We start from the raw sequence: 20,635 nt of genomic DNA, 5'->3' as shown, positions 1-20,635 counted from the left end.
ACCTCTGTGCCCAGGAAGATCATGGAACAGATCCCGCTGGAAGCAATGTTTAGGCACATGCAGGACAAGGAGGTGATCCGAGACAGCCAGCTTGGCTTCACCAAGGGCAAAGCATGCCTGAACAATCTGGTGGCCTTCTGTGATGGAGTAACTGCATCAGTCAACAAGGGAACACTGACCAATGTCATCTGCCTGGACTTCTGTAAGGCCTTTGATATTCCCACATAACATCTTGATCCCCAAATTGTAGAGAGATGGATTTGAAAAGTGGACCATTCAGTGGATAAGGAATTGTCTGGATGGCTGCATCCACAGAGAGTCTGCCTGCTACTCTGCCCTTGTGAAGCCCCACTTGGAGTGCTTCTTCTGAGTCTGGTACCCCCAGTACAAGAAAGCCTGTTAGAGCAGGTCCAGAGGAGGGCCACGAGGATGATCAGAGGGCTGGAGCACCTCTCCTATGAAGTCAGGCTGAGAGAGATGGGAGATGTTCAGCCTGGAGAAGAGAAGGCTCCAGCAGACCTCCTTTTGGCCTTTCAATACTTATAGGGACTTATAAAAAGATGGAGAGCAACTTTTTGCTTGGCAGATAAAGATGGAACAAGGGTAATGGCTTTAAACTAAAAGAGGGGAGATTTAGATTAGATGTAAGGAGGAAATTCTTCACTCAGAGGGTGGTGAGGCACTGGAACAGGCTGCCAAGAGAAGCTGTGGCTGCCCCATCCCTGGCAGTGCCCAAGGACACGTTGGACAAGGCCCTGGGCAACCTGGTCTAATGGGTGTCATCCCTGCCTATGGCAGGGGGGTTGGAACCAGATGGTGTTTAAGGTCCCTTCCAACCGAAGCCACTCTATGATTCTATGAAGTCTGAAGCTCTCAATGAGATTTTTCCAATGTTGAGTTTCTTTTCTTGGTCTATTGGAAAGCCAAAAAACATTTTACATTTTATCAAATCTATTTCCTATCAGCTTTTATAGAAGGAGAAAATATTTTAAGGAAAAATGCAGGGCTAATTAAAATGATAGGAAAGTCTCTTTTTTTTTCTTCTTTTTTTTTTTTTTTCTAGGCATCAGGATGCTCAAGGGTAACTTTTTATATTTATATGTTAACTTATTTGTTTATTGGTTGTTAATTTCAAGAAATAATGAAAAATGTGAGTTTGTTGTGATTCAACCAATATTCAGGCAATTTTTTAAGGTTCAGAGGGGATTAATCATTCAAGCCTATTCTTCCTTTTTTGTAATAACATCTGTGGGTGGCAAAATCATGTGGGTGATACAGTCTTTTCAGCAGAAACAAAGCCATCTGCCACCTGTGTGCTTATTAATCTACCTCTTTACTCCACTTGCGTCCATCTAAAACCTTGGCCTTTCTCCCTAGACAACCAGTCTCATAGCAACTAACAGATTATTCTCAAAGATGACAATATGTAGGAAGTATTGCTTTCATGTACTCCTATTTCCCCATTTGTATTTCTCCCAAAAATTGTATCACAAGGTGAACAGAGTCTAACAGTTGCTCTAGTTAATATCAGCATTACCAGGTCAGTTGGCAAGTCCTAGTTAAAACTGGAATTTCAGCATGCTTTGCGTCTTCTGTAAACTGACAATGAAAAAGGCTCTGGACTAACTAGAAAAGTACTTCCAGGTGTTTGCAGATGGGAAGAACAAAAAGATACTATGACCAGCATGATAGGCAGCATAAAGCCAGGCCCATTGGAAAAGAAGGTTTTAAGAGGGTATATGATGATTATGAGGATTATATCAAACTAGGAAGAAAAGGGGTAAGAACGTGAATTTTATGGTCTGCATTATGAAAACTGAAATATTGCATCGCATGTTTTTTAGGAACTGAAAACACTGTTATGTTACTGGCTAAGGAAGGCTAGCATGTTCTTCATAAACTCCTTGCAAAAAATCCAGACCGAGTTTAGGTTTGTAGCATCTCCTAAGGCTGGCATAGCCAAGATGACATAGTAAAGCAGGTCTGTCCTTTGCATAACCCATAACAATCATGTCCTGTGAAAGCACTCTTCAGTGAAACTCTTCCCCTTGTATCTACTCTAGTTATAAACTGCATAAAATGAAGAAGGGGTAGTGAACTATGGTTAACAAGTGCTCTCCACACATGTTCATACACCATTTGGTATCACTGCTATCACTTACTGGGTGTATTCTGGTGAAAGAACTAAGTAACTTCAGTTTCCTTGTGTGTTAAAATACGCTGGGAACATGCAAAACCCCCAGCAGAGATACCACATTGCCAGGGAAGCCTTAATCTCCTGCATGCTCTCAGCTATTCCAGTTTTTGCTTCAGCTTCCATCTTTCAGTGGATGCATCATTTAATTATCATTTAATTTCAGGTTTAGCTTTTTTTTTTTTTTTTTTTTTTTTTAACATTTAAAGCTAATGAAGAGATTTTCTTCAACAGACCCGTCATTTTCTAGCACATTTCCCTCTAAGTCTTGGCTTGAGAAGATACAGGACCTAGGCAAGACATGCTGAAGTCCAAAATGGGCATTCTTCCCAGTTGTCCTTATTGGGCTTCAGAGCAGATCATATTTGTTATCAGAGTTTTTACAGCAGCGCAGCTACCAAAGTGCCTTAAAAACATATTGAAAGGATGCAATAGAAAATACCTCTGATATTTGTCAAAGGCAAGTTAAAGAGCTTTAACTGAATATATTTGCATGGTGATTTTAAGATTGTACCTTCTGAATTTATTTCTGTTCCCTAAAGAAGAGGGTTTTCATGTAGGATTAAAAGAAAAGGGCATGTTTGTTTCTGTGCACTGAGCCTGTCATCTTACTTCTAAACTCTATGAGCCATCGATCAATTGTATTTTACATGTGGAAATACATCTAGATATTTTCTTTGACAATTGTTTTTATTTACACATTCTTTGACTGGTACTTTAAGAATTATTCTGGACAACTTGGGGAAGTGCTTTTTTTGTCTGGTGATTTGGTTGGTTTGTGCTTGGGTTTTGGTTTGGGTGTTTTTTTTGTTAGTTTTGTTTTGTTTTTGAGATATAAGCATGCCAAAGAAGTGAAAAGGATTCCAAAGGTCAACGTATATTAAGGAATTAATAGTAGCAATAAACAATTTTAGTGTTTCTTAGCTAACCCTAAATTGCAGGTAGTTAATTCCCATTTAATCAGGAATTTGTAAATGAGATGAAATTTTACAGGGCTTCAGACCTCTGAGCAATGTGAGATTGATTATGGACCTCTTTTTGAGATGACAGGCTAAAAACGCCAGTATTTGAATAATTCATATCATCCTGTTAATGACATTCATAACAACTACCTTTGGGACTAAAATAATGGCTTAATAAGAAGAAGAAACAGACCAAGCAAGTTTTTAGTCTGTCTAATTATGTAAAGTCTCTGAGGCATAAAGTGAAAGTTCTCAACAAAAGCCAAATGAAGTGAGTGCTTTTTGGTAATATTCGTAATGTACGCTCCTCCAATATGAATATTACAGTTTGGTCCAAACAGTCCCTGTATTTATGTTTTCTGTACAAGTGGGTTTTGATCTATATTCTGATCCTTCTACAGACATGGCAATTAAATTAATGGGACAATTTATGCCACTGATTCAGCATTCCTAGCTTGAAACATAAATAGTCTAACTGAAGAAAGCAAAGACATTGAGTTACTTTTAGATGGTTGGCTCGGACTAAGCTGTAAGTGAGTACAGGGAAGACTTGAGAGCCATTTGTTGTTACCGTATAGGAAAAGAGTTGGGTGAGGCACACTGAACAACAGGATCGGGAGGGCAAGTTTACAGAGGATTTGATATGAAAGTTGTGAAGAGTCTTTGCTGGATCTGCATCCAGGTCAGTGAAACAAAGAGGGTTTGAGATCTGAAATAACGGGATATTTCATCAATTTGCCTGCAAGGTACAATTCCACAATCATAGTTGGAATTACCTTTTGTAAAGTGACATATAGCAAATGACCGTGTTTGTTCTTCCAGACTATCACAAATTTAAGATAAAACAAGTTGGCTTTTCACTATGTAGCTAACTCCCATTCCAGAACAGAAGCAACAGCTGGAATGCCACCATACTTCATCTGGATGCTAGTTAGGACTTGTATCACTGTTGCTATCCTGACTGCATTAATTCCTTCAGCTAAACCTGGAGAAGCTCTGCTAACAGTGCTGGTTCGGAGAGTAACAAAAAGCCACAGACAGGCAAGATATACAAGCACTTCACATTGAGGCGTGGTGATATTCCGCAGCAGGGAATATAATAGGAACTGACCTGCTCTGGCCGTCCGTGAACCTCATCACATGCTAAGTCCTGCACTGCAGCCCCTGCTTCAGACGTGCCATCTGAGTGAAACAACAGTGTTCATTATGTTCAGGGCCCCTTGCTCTTGAAGACTGAGAGGGAATCATAGGAGGGAGGTTTCAGGCTCATTACATTTCACAGTATTGCAGGAATCATGTCAGGTTACTCCTTTCCTGAGTTTATTACAAACATTTCCATTGGCAAGTATCCATGTTTCTCATCAGCATATGCTTCTGTGGGAGCTTTCTATCTAGCTTTATCAGAATCATGACTTAAAAAAAAAAAAAATTTAAATCTTTCAAAAACTGATGAAATCATCAGGGAAGCATTGCTATAGTAAATCTTTGTATGCCAGTATAGTCCTGATCAACCCTATTTTTACATCAGCAGTAGTGAAGGTTACTGAAAAAGATATATGCTTTGTGCCAGAAAGGATGGAGAATTATTTATAGTAATGCTACTGTATCTCATAACTGAACTAGGTAAACATCACAGTTCTTTGTAAATTACATTTCTGTTATGAACGAAGCCTCATGAAAAACTACATTTAAAGTTTCAAAGACCCAGTGCTTCATGAAGGCTTTAAACTGAGTATGTTTTGGAAGCTTGCTGTTAAGGTATACTTCAGGCAAACCTGTTCTGTACTAAATTTTAGTGGTGTTATTGCTAACAGTGTAGTAACAAATGAGAGGATTATAGTTATGTATTCTGGCCAGGAGCATCGCATATGGTGTCTTCCTAAAGTCACTTCATCTTCTCATCCCTCTCCTCCTCTAGTGGATGTAATAATGTAGATGAGACAGATGCAACTGATTTTTTTTTATCTTTTTTTTTTTTTGTCAAGTACATAGTTTCTGCACACTGAATATGCTAATATTTGATCGCAGATTGCAGAGGAATATGAACTTACATTGATGGTGTTCCTAATTTCTCCTGTTCTGTTACATTGACATATTATGAATGTGACTTTTTTTTTTTCTTCCTACAGTTCTAAGGTTTGTTAAGCATGCTGGGAAGTTATTTTTGTTGTTTATTTTGTGGAGCTCTTTGGACTATTTATTGAATGGTTTCTTGTTTTTATGGGAAAAAACACGTTGTAGTTATCTCCAGTTTTATGGTCCTCCATTTTCTCACACCTAAAAGTGAAGCTGAATAAGCAACATGCAGATCTGTAGGATTGACTCTGAATCGTCTTTGAAAATAATTGTCTTTGACAATATTGACACTTTCTCCTGGGAAAATAATATTGGTTTTCATTTGTTTTTCCTTTATGATACAGATTTTTTTGAAGTTAAATTCCAGTTACATTTTGATTGCCTACATCTTCATCTGTGTAGACATCTGAATGATTTAGCATCCCAAAACACATTTGTGTGAGTCATTGCAGTCAAAGACATTAGTGCACCCATGAAAATTGTTTAATAGGTAATTACTGCTACAGAATCAGTGCCAAGAGCAGGAGACATAACAAGTCACTGTTTCCCCTCCTGTAGAAAAAGGCCACGGCTCTGTAAACTACTGAGATGAGAAAAGTGGTCTAATCATGGAGCTGGGGTGATTGTGGTGGTTAAAAGGAACAAGATTAAATGAAATTTCAAGGGTTGCTGGGAATTTTTTTAACTGATAGAGTGCACTTTGTTCCCCAGCCCTGGGGCATGTGCCGCACTCAAGGGAGCACTCCCTGAGTGATTTTTTTTTTACTTAGTTTTGTCTATATGATGCAGTTTAGGAGGCACCAGGCGACTGGCAGTACACAAGTTCAGCCTTCAGCAATGCATACAGCACTGAGTCTGAGGTACTAGATTTTATCCCTGAGGGCTGTTAAATTGAGTTGGCTGCCAAGTCTGTGCAGTTGCTGAGTTTTTAACTAACTTGCCATACCAGTATAGTGAATTTGCACCATCTATTGTGCAGACAGTGCCTCTTTCTTGTAGAATCAGGTTTGGATGGGCTGAAATCAGATTATGGCCTTTCTCTTACAGGTAGTTTTACCCGCATGATTTAGTGCTCATCATTTACTCTATGTTGTGGTTTAACCCGGTGGGCAGCTAAACACCACACAACCGTTTACTCACCCTCCCCCCTCCCTCTGGGATGAGGGAGAGAAATGGGAAAGTGAAGCCTGTGAGTTGAGATAAAGACAGCTTATTCAAACACAATAATAATAATAATAATAATAATAATAATAATAATAATAATAATAATAATAATAATAATGTGTACGAAACAAGTGATGCACAATGCAATTGCTCACCACCCGCTGACCGATGCCCAGCCTATTCCCGAGCAGCCGGCCCCCCACCCCGGCTAGCCACCCCTATATATTGTTTAGCATGACGTCAGATGGTATGGAATACCCCTTTGGCCAGTTTGGGTCAGCTGTCCTGGGTCTGTCCTCTCCCAGCTCCTGCTGCACCCCCAGCCTGCTCGCTGGCAGGACAGAGCGAGAAGCCGAAAAGTCCTTGGCCTGGTGTAAGCACTGCTCTGCAACAATTAAAACATCAGCATGTTATCAGCGCTCTTCTCATCCTAATCCAAAACATAGCACCCTACCAGCTACTAGGAGGGAAAATTAACTCTGTCCTAACTGGAACCAGGACACTCCAGCAGCAGGAAACTTTTGCATTGGAATGCAAAACCTGTTAGAGGCTGATTCTTTAACTGTGGGTGTTAAGTGGCACCTTGCTCAAGTTTCATCAAACGCTGTGTGCCGTGAGGAAGTACGGCAGCAGGCATCCTTTACTAAGATCTCTCTGCATGTGCACGTTGCAGCTGCAGTCCCCAAAGTGTGCTGAGTGAGTGAGATGCTGTGTCAGTTGCTGTTCCCCGAAGCCAATTGCAGCACCATGCACATGGGCTGCCTGCCAAGCCTGAATCTGGTACTCTCAGAGTAACCTTAGACGTAAGCCAGGCTAGGAGAACCGATCAGGCTTTTCAGCTCTTTCCTCAAACTTCTTGCAAGTATATTCTTCTTCCAAAGTCGTTGTCCTGCACTAGTACCTAAATTACTGGGGCAAGCCCCTCAAAGTACCAGGGATCTTCTATCATCCTAGATTTGCCTGGTTGCTCTAGGTGACGACAAGGGGTCTTTTATAACCAAATAAGCTGTTGCCTTTTATAAAACAGTATGTTTAACTCTTCTTCTTACAGTGTTGATTTTCACCTCTTCGTTTTAAAACACTGCCACCCATATAAATAGAATATTTAACTTCCTATCCTAAATCTGTATTTCTGTTGTATCCACAAAGCAGAGCATCCCAAGCTGTTTCTCTTAACAATTGCCACAGAAAAAATACATTTGAAAATGCTTTTAGTGCTACAAGAGCTAGTTCACATTTCACATTGGGAAGAAACTGTGCTTCCCACTGAAGTACATTAAGTAAGAAAGATTTCAGCACCAGCTTCATTATAGTCATTGCACAGTTCTAATAGTTTCTGTTTTGCTAGGCTCTGACTTGATAAATTTAAAACACATAAAGGAACCCAGACACAAAGGGCCAATTAATTCCTGGTGTATCCATATACACTGAAAGGAGCTACCACAGGCATGAAGTTAGCCCCATGACAGTTTTCTATGCAAGAAAGCTGTAGGGATTTGAAAGTGTTTTTCTTCCTCCTTCACCAGGATTTTCCTGCAAACATTGACAGAATTTATAGATCTAATTGCAAAACACACTGTCCTATTTTTCTTTCCTAAGTCATTTCAAGCTCAATATTGTTTAAATCCAGAGCACAGTTTATGATTCAGAGTACGATTCCTGATTGAGAAAGCTTCTAAAAGGAAGAAAGCCTCTTGAGGTGCAGTGGTTGATTTGTTGTGTATTAGAGTTGGAGGCTGGGGCATGGAGAGGAGCCAGTGTGGTAATAGACTATACAGTGGCTAAAACCATGGTTTCATTAGAAATTATTCCTATTATATTATCTTTCCAAGTAACCAGAAAAAATATCTTCTATATAAATTCTCATAACAAAAAAAACAAAAAAAAAAAAACAAAAAAACAAAAACAAAAACCACCTTTGTTAGATCATTATCTGGGAAAAATAAAAATAAAAATTGAGAGTGAACCTGAAAGAACATTAGATATATGCATAACTAGATCAAATAAAAGTTATTTGGTATTGGGGTATCTTCCATGCTGTCTTCCTTTTCCCAAACAGTGAAATTTGAAGACGTTTCTTAACTGCATATCTAAAAAGCAAATTGTCAATGACTGTGTTATGTTTGACTGTACTTTCCAATTTGTATTTGGAAATGGTATCCACTTTACTATTATAAATATATTAAATATATGACAAATTTTTCTATGTTGCCTCTTTGTAAATAATTTTAAATTCCGTATACAGAGTGAAATCTGCAGAAGAGACTCGAGAAACACATGTGTCCGTCCATTTACTATTCTGTGTTAACTACATTTTGAAATGGTATTAGGGGAGCTGATAGTAGTCTCTGAAGATGTCCTCTTACAAAGATATGTGTGCTGTTCTTGTTGTTGTTTGTTTGCTTGTTTTTTGTTTTGTTTTGTGTGCTTTTTTTTTTTTTCCCCCTCTTGGAAACAGGGAATGTGGAAGAAAGGTTTTCCAAGACTAAAAAGATCTGAATCTCTTGTAATTAATACCTATCTAAATTCCTGGTATGAGTCCATTCTCCCCATTGCAACTGCAAATATTTCTGAGTTTTCCTGGTATATATGAGAAAGAGCCTGTAAAAATGTGAACTTGTATAGGCAGCTTCTCCTCTCCCAGGTCTAAACTGATAAAACAACCATTGTTATCTTAAACGTGTATGAGTGTTTATTCATCACTTATGGTGAGAATGTGATAAAGCTACATTGGCATTTCTTTTTTCCTCAAGAACAAAAATATCAAAAGCCCAACTATTTCAGACAAATAGCAGAGAAACAGCTAGAGTACCTCGAAAGCACAGCAGTAAAATACTGTCTTTCCTCACTTTCCCATTTTATATGTAATAAGATATTTTAACAGTGATGTTTGATCATGTTACCTTCTTAATAGATACATTAGATAGATTACATTTCCAAGTGAGACAAAATCTTGGGACCACACTATAAAGAATAAAGGGATTGAAGTGTCTCATCAGCAGATACCTGATCCATCTCTGGCTCACGATACTCCTGCACTGGGGCTGCCATCCCAAATAGTAAGGAGGGCACTGTGTCAGCCCTGCTGGCTGGGAGCAGGGATAAGGAATATTCATATCTCTTGATAGCCATTGATAATTTGTCATTGACTTCTTTGGGATTAGGATTTCATCTGTCATCTTTAGATAAATGAATTTTCAGTGAGAATCAAAGAAAAGTCTACTTACTTGCTTTAGAGAACATCCATGCATTTTTACTTTCATTAAAAAAAAAAATGTTAATTTGAGCTTAACTCAGGCTCTTACATAGGGTTTGTATATTGGCCCCTGAAAGAACAGAAGATTCAGCCTTCGGTAAATCAAAGCACTGTTGTATTTCTTCTTTAGGAAGGAAAAACCTAGTAGTACCAGTAAAATTCCATGTCCCAGTACTACAGCATAGTACATACTTTTGTTTGTTTGTCTGTGTGTGTATATGATGAATGAAAGATAAAAGTAATTAATACAAGTGCAAAGATAGTGATTTAAATGATACAGCTGGTTTTTTTCATTTCTGTGATTAAAAAAAAAAAAGAAGGAACCAAATTAATCTAGGATCAAAATTATGTCGTTCAGATGGTTAGTGATACCGTTGCATTGTCATTTCAGATAAACCTGCAGAAGAAGATGCGAGTCACTGGAGTTATAACCCAGGGTGCCAAGAGAATTGGAAGTCCAGAATATGTAAAATCTTACAAAATTGCATATAGTAATGATGGGAAGTCGTGGACAATGTACAAAGTAAAAGGCACAAATGAGGATATGGTAAGTTAAGTCATCTGTGTATGACTTAACTGTGTATGACTGTGTATGTCTATGTCTCATGGTTTAGTTGCCTTCGGAAATATGAGATGTATCTAGTAGATAAGCTTAATTACTTGACAGCTTCATATAGGTTGCCTTGTAGTTATGTTTCTTTTTAAAAAATCCAGAGATTTTGACTTTCTTTCTGTTAAGAATTTCTTATTCTTTAATTGATGTTTTTATAAATATTTTGTCCCAAGGCTAAAAAAAATCCAGTTTATTACACTTAACTGATTTTCATTTTAATTAGTTTACCAGTAATTACTCATTACTCTGTTTTCAATTCAGTTTTATTACACTGGCAGATTACCGTTAACCCTTAAAAGCATAGAACCCATTCATCAATGCTAACCTCTGTGCTGCACAAACAGTATCATCCAGTGAGAAGTACATGCTTACACTTTATAGTTACCATTTATTTTTTGTACAGACTTCTGCATACAAAGCAGCAAAAATCCCTTTGCTGTATAGGTTAAGATAGAACAAAGGCACCTTGCAGGGTTGGACATGTTTTTTCTTATGCAGGCAGGAAATTAAACTGCTGGGTGAAAGGTGTGTAGTGAGGAAAGAAAGCAAAATACATACAAAGCATATCTAGTTAGAATGAGGAGTAAATAGGGAAATGCTTATAGGTTTAATTCAGCTCCCGCTGAGATCAATGGGAGGGTTATAGTACACTGCAGTGGGAGCTAGAGCAGGTTCTTGAAGTAGAGGGGAAGAGTAAATGTCAATCAGTGCAACTAATTGAAGGCTAAATTGAATAGGGGCTATTTAATGCACTAATTAGAAAAGAAGATGTAATTTACTGCGTTAGTAGATCGAGTTCCTAGGAGTGACGAGATAAAGGCCCACAGCACAGGTGGCAAATGCACACTGGTGCAAGACAAGAGCTTTATTTTAGGTTTTGCTTAAAAACTTATATGTTGGGCACTGGAGGAGATAGGACAGCCTCAATCTGCAAAATACTTGCAGAGAAACATGGAGGACAGGCGAGAAGAAAAAAGCAGGTATTTTGAGGCAGGGTAATCAACTGCACCTCCTGTAGTGCTTCTGGCATGTTTTATTAAGATGTCACTTTGCCATAGGTGTTCCGTGGAAACGTGGACAACAACACCCCGTACGCTAACTCCTTCACGCCTCCAATAAAGTCACAGTATGTCCGGCTGTATCCTCAGGTTTGCAGAAGACATTGCACGTTGAGGATGGAACTTCTGGGCTGTGAGTTATCAGGTGCGTTCTCTGCAATCACTGTGTCTCTGAGCATCACATAAAATCATGAAATTGAAGAATCATACAATCATAAAATCATAGAACTATAGAGTAGTTTGAGTTGTAAGGGACCTTAAAGCCCACCCAGTGCCACCCCCTGCCACGGGCAGGGACACCTCCCCCCAGCCCAGGCTGCCCCCAGCCCCATCCAGCCTGGCCTTGGGCACTGCCAGGGATGGGGCAGCCACAGCTCCTCTGGGCAGCCTGGGCCTGGGCCTCACCGCCCTCTGAGTGAAGTATTTCTTACTAACATCTAATCTAAATCTAACCTTTCTTAGTTTAAAGCCATTACCCCTTCTCCTATCCCTACACTCCCTGACAAAGAGTCCCTCCCCAGCCTTCCTGTAGCTCTCTTTAGGTACTGGAAAGCTGCTGTAGTGCTGCTTAAGCAAGCACCACATTTTTGTGCCTGTGGCCTAAACTACCTCAAAGTGGTTTCACCACCTGGTGAAATGCAGTTGGCAGGCCTGAGTTTATCCTGGCAGAAATTTGTCTCTTTTTATGTAAGTTACATCAGCAAAAATACTTATCTAAATAATATGAGTGACAGAAGTGGATTGCAGTAGGACAGTAACAGGGATAGGGTAAAGTGGCAGCTACCCAGTATCGCATTGTAAATCTTTCTGGCACCAAAGCTGACCTGAGTCATTTCTCATGAGGACTGGGCGACCACACTGGTGCGTGTATGACATCCTCAGAGGTACCAGAGTGCTTCGGCTGCCTCTGAAGACCACTCATGCTAGAGGCAGAAGTATTTTGCTGGTCTGCTTTGGACAAGATTTCAGTTTAGATTTGTTCTGTGGGTTTCCAGCAGAAGCAGGGATTGTATCATGTAGCAGAAAAGTAAATGAACAAGTGGAACCAATATAAACCCTCTTAAGGTTTGTAGTAGCAGAAGTTATAGCTCAAAAATGTAAAGCCTGACCTCTAGCCACTCTCTGCAAGAACCGTGTTCCCATACAAATTCAGTAAAGCATGTAAATTTTTTATCTTTTTCAAGAGATCAACCTTTTACCAGTGGAAGCACTCCACTGAATTCATTTAAGAAAGATTTTTATGTGGCTGCCTGTTTACTGTACAAACAATATTCATCCCGTTCACGAATGATATATCAAAACAGCTGGAGTTAAATAATCCTCAGTCCTCTAGTGGCATCAAAACCAGATTCAGAAATGAAAAGTTAATGCATTAATCTCAGTGTAGCCCTTTTCCAATATAGATAGGTTTGAGAGTAAATAGAAAATTCTGTCTAGCTGCTTTAGTCTATTAGATTTTTTTTACGTCTTCCATTTCTGGAACTGCAATTTAGAGTAAGTCCTTGCCGGAATGACCAGGAATTGTTTTGCTCAAAGAACTGTGAAAGCTACTGAAGTGAATTAATTCCAGTGGTCTCCTAACAGTTTCAAGGTTGTCATTTCCTAGAACCCTGGGCAGCCAAGCCTCAACAGAAGCATTTCAATCTTAATGAAAGAGGAGTATAATTATATATAACAGCAGACTAATACACTGTAATTCCAGGTGGTCTGTCTTTCTTAGGCAGAAAAACATGTTGAGATGTCTGGCTTCTTTGACAAATGCTGGTGCTTCAAAGGGAGTCACTACCAAAAGGACTGAGACTATGTTGCAGCACCAGATCATCCAAAAAGTTAATCCTTCCTTAGTACAAATTTCATCAAAATGTTCAATATAATCTACTATAGACTCATAAATCCCTTTACTTGAAAGGACCCATGGTCAGATCTTATTGAAAATCTTGATCAGTGCTTGTATAGTTGGCCATCAGTAAATCAGGCATTAATTTGCATGGTCTTGTGTTCCTGCCTTGCCTGTGTTTTCCACATCTCTGTGTTGTAAATTCCCTTTCTACCACAGGGTATTCATTTATGGGGAGACACAGATCACAGCTACTGTTTGTTAGAATGCCTTTATTCATTAAGCTGTTATTAGCATTAACATCAAACTTTCAACAGCAGATAATTTCACACAACATAGTCACTCACTCGTGCAATTCACTCACACTCAAACATCTGCATATGGCAGGCACTGCCTTCTTGCAGGTGGTCCACTGTTGTTGCTGGTGTATTTTGGTGGCCATGGGCAATTTCAATAAATTCCTAACGTTCTGAGTTTGTCACTTCTTGCAGAGGAAAGTTAGTCCCCAGCACTAAGCAGGGGACACTTGCACGTAGCATCTTCTGAGCAGGTAATTTTTTTCTTTTGGTCAGTTGTTTTCTGGTATATATTTCTCCAAGCTAACAATATCTAAAAGCACTTTCACACAAGGAGCCTTTTTAATATTTGCATTTAATATTAGATTCCCCTCCCCTTTTTCATGTTCAGTAGTATCTACTCTGGAGAGGAATTCTATATTCATTAATAGTAAGAATTTTTTTAAATGTCTTGATTTTCAGAAAATAAAAAATATCAGTGTTAGCATTATAAACACAGATTTTGCTAGTTCTTCATGAATCCTCATCCAAGATAAGATGCATGTAAACCATCACATGCAGAAGCATTTGCAGTTTTGTCTCTGCTATGTCAGACATTTAATATTTCTGTTGGAGTGCTGAGCTTTTTTGAAAGAAGTTCTGTATGACAGCAATGTACAGGACTCAGAAGACTAAAATATTGTGCCATCAGAAAAGACAGCAGAGAATAATCTCCATGTGGATCCTTTCAATTTTCAGACCCTAATCCACACTTTCCCAGTGTTTAGGTTCCTCATTAGTTCACTGCTCCTTTTTCACTGGGGTAGGCCAAATAAGATTTCTCCAAACTTAAACCTAGATGGGTTTAAACGTACACAGTCACCAGTTACCAATTATCACAGGTGGTGATATTCAAAGCATCTGAAACGTTTTGTCCTAAGATGCTCCTCTGAGCTTAGCCACAAGTGTGTCTACATCAGTTCTCATTGATCTTAACAGGTTGTAGAAAGGGAAGAGGAGGTTTAATCTTTTCAAAGGAACAATATGAAGCAAATTGAAAGAACATGCAGTACAGTGGAGATGTCTCAAGGAGTTGTGAGCATTATTACAAATACACTTCTGTGACAGATGCCTATCTACAGACACAAAGTTTTGTAGCACTTTGATGATTCTGTTGTTTGTGTTATCAATAAAAGCTCACCTCTCAAAAAATAAAAACAAAAAACAGTCATCATATTCCATGCAAGGTGCCATGGGAAGTGACCATGTGTGATCTGCTGCTGTTCTGCCACCCATAAACATCTAGGTTATCTGTTTCAGTTTTCCTTGTTCTTCTCACTTTCTCCACTTATTTGCAACAACCATCTTACTCCTCTTTTGTTTTTCATTTGGGGCAGATTAGAAGGAAGGCGGGTGTGAAATGCCATTAATTCATGCACGGATGCACAGACACACAAGCAGACACATCTGTTGTTTCATAAATCAATAATAATACTCAGAGAAGATAGAACTATTTTGATGGATTGGACCAGCACTGAAAAACAGTTTTGACAACCCATGTTTTTGTGTCAGAGCCTCCATCAGATTCCTTGGATGAAGCATTCCTGCTGACAGCCCTTGTGATCTTGGAGTGATACTTCAGAGTTGAATAATAAGCAAAATCCTTCTCTAAAGCAACAGATGAGTCTCTCTTATTTACACTATCAATTGCTCCCTCCTACTCCCAGGAAAATTGTTTTGTTGTTTTTAAGTAGATAGTTCCCTCAACAGGCAAGGCTTCACATTTTCCATTTTTGCGCTGAGAATCAGTTCTGAAAAGGTTTGTTGTTGTTTTTTTCCCCCCAGATTACCTCTGTTTTCTGTTTATTTTTGATTGAATATGATACATGCCAGTATTTCAAAGTTTAAATACGGTTGTTACTACATTAAAGAGCATGTTGTTATTACCCATCTCTTCTAATTTGCTCCTGCTGTTTGAACCCCCCAGGGGGCCTAGACTTACCTTCCCTGATTTGAATCCCCAATAATTCCACCTGATTCTGTGGTTAAACCAACTGGAGAAACACAAAGTAGAATCTAACCAAAAGGTCTTTGCTAGGAATATCAAAGAAACCAAACAAGATTCAGATCTTTTAAATGAGGGAGAGCATACTGTGGAGAAAATGATCTTTTAAGAAAAAGAGAGCCAGCTTTGATATCTTGCTCAAATAAAGTGAAACACAATATGATAGTTTTGAGTGTTTTTTTTTCAGTGGTCACACTGCTCTGATTTTATCAGGAGATACCAGCTGAGACGGGTCATATAACTGCAGGAAGGTCTTCACAATTTACCAGTGTGCTTTAAGAGACACAGCTGGTGACTTAGCAAATGATTACCTGTAAGGAACTAGCCCAGTGGCTTGGGGTCCAAACATCAGGTGGAAAACTTTTGTCTTATAAAGTCAAGGTCCTCTCACCCACAGTCATCAGAGGGTGATGCACTCCTTGCATCAGCCCTAATGAGGTATGCTAAGTCCTGGGAACATTCTGACCCATTCAGTTTGAGTAAATTAAAATATTATTTGCAGGTTAACTGAGATAAGCCAGCCACAGATCTGAGTAGGATCACCGAATTTATGGAATGACAACTTTGGCACAACTGCACACATGCAGATTTTTGATAGCTGGAGGAAAAATATTAAGGAAGATGCCTCTGTTTGTGTTCCCACAAATATCCATCCATCAATCATTGCTCCACGCAGTCCACTCTTCCTGAGCACTTTTCATCCCTTCCTGTCAGTCACCTGACTTGTTTTAGTTTTGTTTTGCTTTGTTTGCTTTTAAACCTTAAAACCAGGCAGCTCACCTCCCTCCCTCACTTCCAGTACTGTTGTTACAGTGCTACCATCCACGGTTGTCTCGTCTGTTGTCAGCTTCCCTCTTCTCTCTTCTGGATCTAGATGTGCTTTGTGTATTATCACTGTATTGTAGCAGGGCAGAGCAACATAGAGTCACTTATTAAATTGATGTTGTTTCTATTTGTTTTTGCTGTTGTTGTTTCACGGACACCCAAAGAGAGGAAGAAGCCCGAGATCTATCTTAAGCAGCAGTCAAAATAACTCAGTTATGTGGGACATCCACCTGGTTTAAACAAATAAGCCTATAACTATTTCTCCTACACAATTCTCTACTAATATTCTCCCTCCCTCACAGACCTTATTCTATAGTCTTCCATTCTGCCAGCGTGTGTGGAGGCTTTGTTGTCTGGGTATCAAGTAATTGGAAAGTGTAGAATGGCTCAGTGCTTGTTAACATTATACTTCAGTAATGGCATTAAGAAAAAATCATGTTTCCTCAGTACACAGGGGCATGGGTTTTGTGGCAAGGCATATAAATATGATAAAAATGAACTGATTAGGGGAAACAATATCAAGCTACTGGACAGGAAAAGAAAACCAAGATAAGAGACAAAAATATTTTTTTCTGTTTGTTTCCCTTCATAAATTTATGTGAGCATAAAATACTTTGAATTCTCTATCTTGTTTTCAATTCTTCCAAGGTAGTGTTGAAATAAAGTGCCTTGAATTGGCTATTTTTCATGTGTTTGTTTGCAGCTTCCCCCAACAATACTCTTGATTAAAGCCCTTTCTTTGAGAACTGCCAGTTTTCTTTTCCATAAGGGAAAAACCTAAACCACTTACAGAGATAAGTAGGTAGTGTCACAGATCTTATTTTGCTGTTCCAGGTTGCTCTGAACCCCTAGGGATGAAGTCGGGACATATACAGGACTATCAAATTACTGCCTCCAGTGTTTTCCGGACGCTCAACATGGACATGTTTGCTTGGGAGCCCAGGAAAGCTCGGCTGGACAAGCAAGGCAAAGTCAATGCCTGGACCTCTGGACACAATGACCAGTCCCAGTGGCTGCAGGTAAACTTTCACATAAAATTTCACAGGCATTATTCTTTGTGGTGCCAATATGGGGAAGATTTACTGGTTTGGGATTATTTTTTGCTCTCCATTGTGAGTATAACCATCCTGACCATGCCACGTGCAGATGAAGAAGCTATGAAAGGCTGCACAGATCTTCATGCTTTTGGTACTGCTCCATTGCACTGCTCCATTGCAGGTCAGATTGTGCAGCATACAGAGATAGCCAAATGTTGCAAGGTTCCCAGCAACCAGGAATATTCCTTTTTAAATGAACACAAATAGTGTTTGCAGGTCTGTTTCACTGGCTTCTCCACTGTTGAGAGAGGTTTTCTTCCCCCTTCTGTCCTTCCAAAGCTCCCTGGAAAAGCATATTTACCTGAGATTTGTGCACATGAAGAAACTTGGCCCATAGAAATTATCTTTGTCTAATTGAGAATGCTCAAAGATTCATTTTGAGGCCAGTCTGAGGCTACTGAGATTGATTCAGCACATGAATTCATTATAAAGATGCACGCAGGAGATGTTTTCAGCCTGAGTGTGATTTATACAAGTCAGTAGTAGGCTAATGTGTAAGATTGCAATAAATCACCATATGGAAGCCTATTTGACCAGTTGCTGACACATTTACATTTTTTGAACTGTTGAGAATAGCAGTGTTTTGAATTAGCTGCCATTTTGCAGTGGAGTTCTCAGCAGGAAGCCTCAATAGTGCTAGACGTGGTACTAACCCCCTGCAATCTTTCTACATATAAATTATGACATATTAGCTTTTTTACCTACAGTTGCTAAGCAATTTAGCAATATGATTACTGTCTTTTCCCCAAGTTTACACACGTATAGCACAGAAGTATCAGTTGCCTTGTCTATTTAACATTTGAATAACTGCAGATCTTGGGATTTGCTGAAAGTTTTTTAGCGCAGCTGTTGAAACCGCAGTTAGCAACTTCTGGAGAGGAGGAAGATTTTATTGCTGTGTTTTACGGTGGAGAAGCAGATGAAAATGTTTCTGCAAGTAAAAGAGAGGCTGTTTTATTGCATCCAGTTTTAGCCCCGTCAATGATGCCAAGAAACCAAGATTGTGCAGAGGCTCTGCAGAAATACCCTGTGGTGCATTATTCCTCCTGTGGGTGACAGTGGATTTTCAATTAACTACATATGGCAAGGAGCTGCAGAGTTAATTCTTATATTCTAAAATTTTCTGTTCTGTTCTAAGCCTTGCTGTAGTTGAACCTGCCTGAACCTGTAAATTTAACCTGGACCCCTGTGACCACTTGCTAGGTCTCTGTAAGTCCTTTGTCAGGCATATTTTTTAATCTGGTCAAAAATTTATCAAGAAGTATTTCTGTTTTTTTTTTCAAAAGAGTATGATAATATTTCTTGTTTGAAAAAAACAGAAGACATTAAAATCACTTGTTTTTTCAGTGTCTAAACTAGACATTAACTTATACTATTAGCTGTTTTATCTTAATTCAGTCCATGAGTAAAGATGAACTCAGATTCTTCAAGACTGGGTAACAGTTCTGTAAGAAAAACAAGCCTGTCATTTAAATTTGTCTGTTTGATGTTGTTTTGTTTGCTGGTAGTTCTCTCTTTTTTTCTTTCAAATGCATAATACTGTAACCTTTTAATGCACTGACTGCAATTTTATCATCATGCTGCTTTCACAGAATTTAGTCAAAATACATTTGTACGAAAAAGTATGTGAAAGCAAACTTATCTGCATGCCCTTTTCACTCAGCGATTACATATTGCAAGGAATGAACCCAATAGCAATTCCATGGTATCCTAAAACAGGCATAAAGTAAGGCACAGATTTCTAGATTTCACTAAAGTGGCTGTCCTACCAATGTGTTATTTCACAGTGTTAGCTTTACATGCCTTTTGAATTTTCTCTGCATGCCTTATTTGGTTTATCTTTTATAATTTTCACTAGAAAGCCTATAAAATTGGGTAAAAGTCTACTGAATGCCTTTAAAAATTATTGTCGTAATATGTGTTATGCGGATGAGTCAAACAGCTTTGTTCCAACTGGTAGTTATTTTGGGAGAACCTTGCCTAAATGCCGTTGTTATCAACTGTTCCTCTTCTTAAAAGCTTGTGTGCTGACATACACATCAGGGAGCCTGCTGTGATAATGGTTGCTGAGAGGTGATTGCATCATGTGCATAAATGCTACTTGCTACTTATGGGCAGTTCACAGCACTTTTGGATGAACCCTAGAGATAAATTCTTCTTTGTCATGAGCTAGGGTTGTTTTACTCTGTTTGTTTTCTCTCTTTCAAAAAGGGAAATTCTGAATCTTCTATTTATTTTAAAATGCACTTACTAATAAGTAAGTTCTTTGTCTTGAAGTGTTTGGGATTGCTGCATCCATAATTTAGCTCCAGAGGCAGCTATGTGACTCATCACAGAGGCAGTGCATTTTCTTCTTTAAGAATATTACCTTATCAGTGCTGCAGTTGTTGGAAACCTGTTGTGAACTAAGCTCTACTCACTAGATGAGCTACAGGTTCCCTGCACAACACTTGTTTACATCAAACACTATCATTAGTAGAAGAAAAAGATTTTCTGTGGTATGGGGGAAATATGAGTGTGACAAGATGACCAAAGTTGTCATTTTCCAGCTCAGTCATAATCTGGGCACTAAGAGACATGGTTTAGTGATGGGACTCGGTAGGTCAGGTTGGTGGTTGGACTTGGAGGCCATTTTGAGCCTAGGTGATTGCCTGATCCTATGGGTGTGAATTCCCCAAGGTGCTTGCTTCAAGGGAGACACTTGCTGTTCCTGTAAAGATGCTGCTGCAAAAGCCATATATCAGTTACCTGGCCTAATTCATAGGGTAGGACCCTTCATTGACATAGGTAATCTGCCTCTTTATTGTCTCTCTACTTGTTGTAGTCGAAATCTGTGCAGGGTGGTGATACGGAACAATGCTGCTGTTCAGCAGGGTACCAAACCTAGTGGGAGTAATTAATTCCAGCAACCAGCTCTGCTCCTGAATGCACTTCCTTAGGGATTCCCTTCATTTTGGAGACACTGCTGAGAACTTATCTGAAATACAGTAAGAGAAAAAAAAAAAAAAAAAAGGTTCAGGGGAAGAGGGGAAAGGGGAAGGAGTTGGTGCTGAAATTTAAAAGAAGTAATGGTTTGCTTCCCATCATTATGTACAACCTTAACATAAACCAAGCCAGGTACAGCATTTTGGGTTAATTAGTGAAAAAAGGAAGAAAAACTTAAACACGTAAGAAACACTTTAAGAAACACTTAAATATTGCCTTAAAGTCAGC

At 39.0% G+C, this 20,635-nt stretch overlaps 1 protein-coding gene across 7 annotated transcripts in view; it reads left to right on the top strand.

Annotated features, from left to right (window-relative positions):
* EDIL3 (EGF like repeats and discoidin domains 3) overlaps positions 1-20,635 on the top strand; it is a 270,263-nt gene that overhangs the window by 202,214 nt on the left and 47,414 nt on the right. For all 7 annotated transcript variants that reach the window (XM_080573947.1, XM_080573946.1, XM_080573949.1 and 4 more), the window contains 3 exons: positions 10,044-10,199; positions 11,324-11,468; positions 17,160-17,344. In XM_080573947.1, coding sequence (XP_080430073.1) covers positions 10,044-10,199; positions 11,324-11,468; positions 17,160-17,344 — 486 coding nt within the window. The remainder of the gene's footprint in view (positions 1-10,043; positions 10,200-11,323; positions 11,469-17,159; positions 17,345-20,635) is intronic.

This window comes from Anser brachyrhynchus, assembly GCF_964034855.1.
Source record: "Anser brachyrhynchus genome assembly, chromosome: Z".
Lineage (NCBI taxonomy): Eukaryota > Metazoa > Chordata > Aves > Anseriformes > Anatidae > Anser > Anser brachyrhynchus.
The sequence above is the reverse complement of the archived record's forward strand: the minus strand, read 5'-3'. Positions and strand labels throughout refer to the sequence as shown.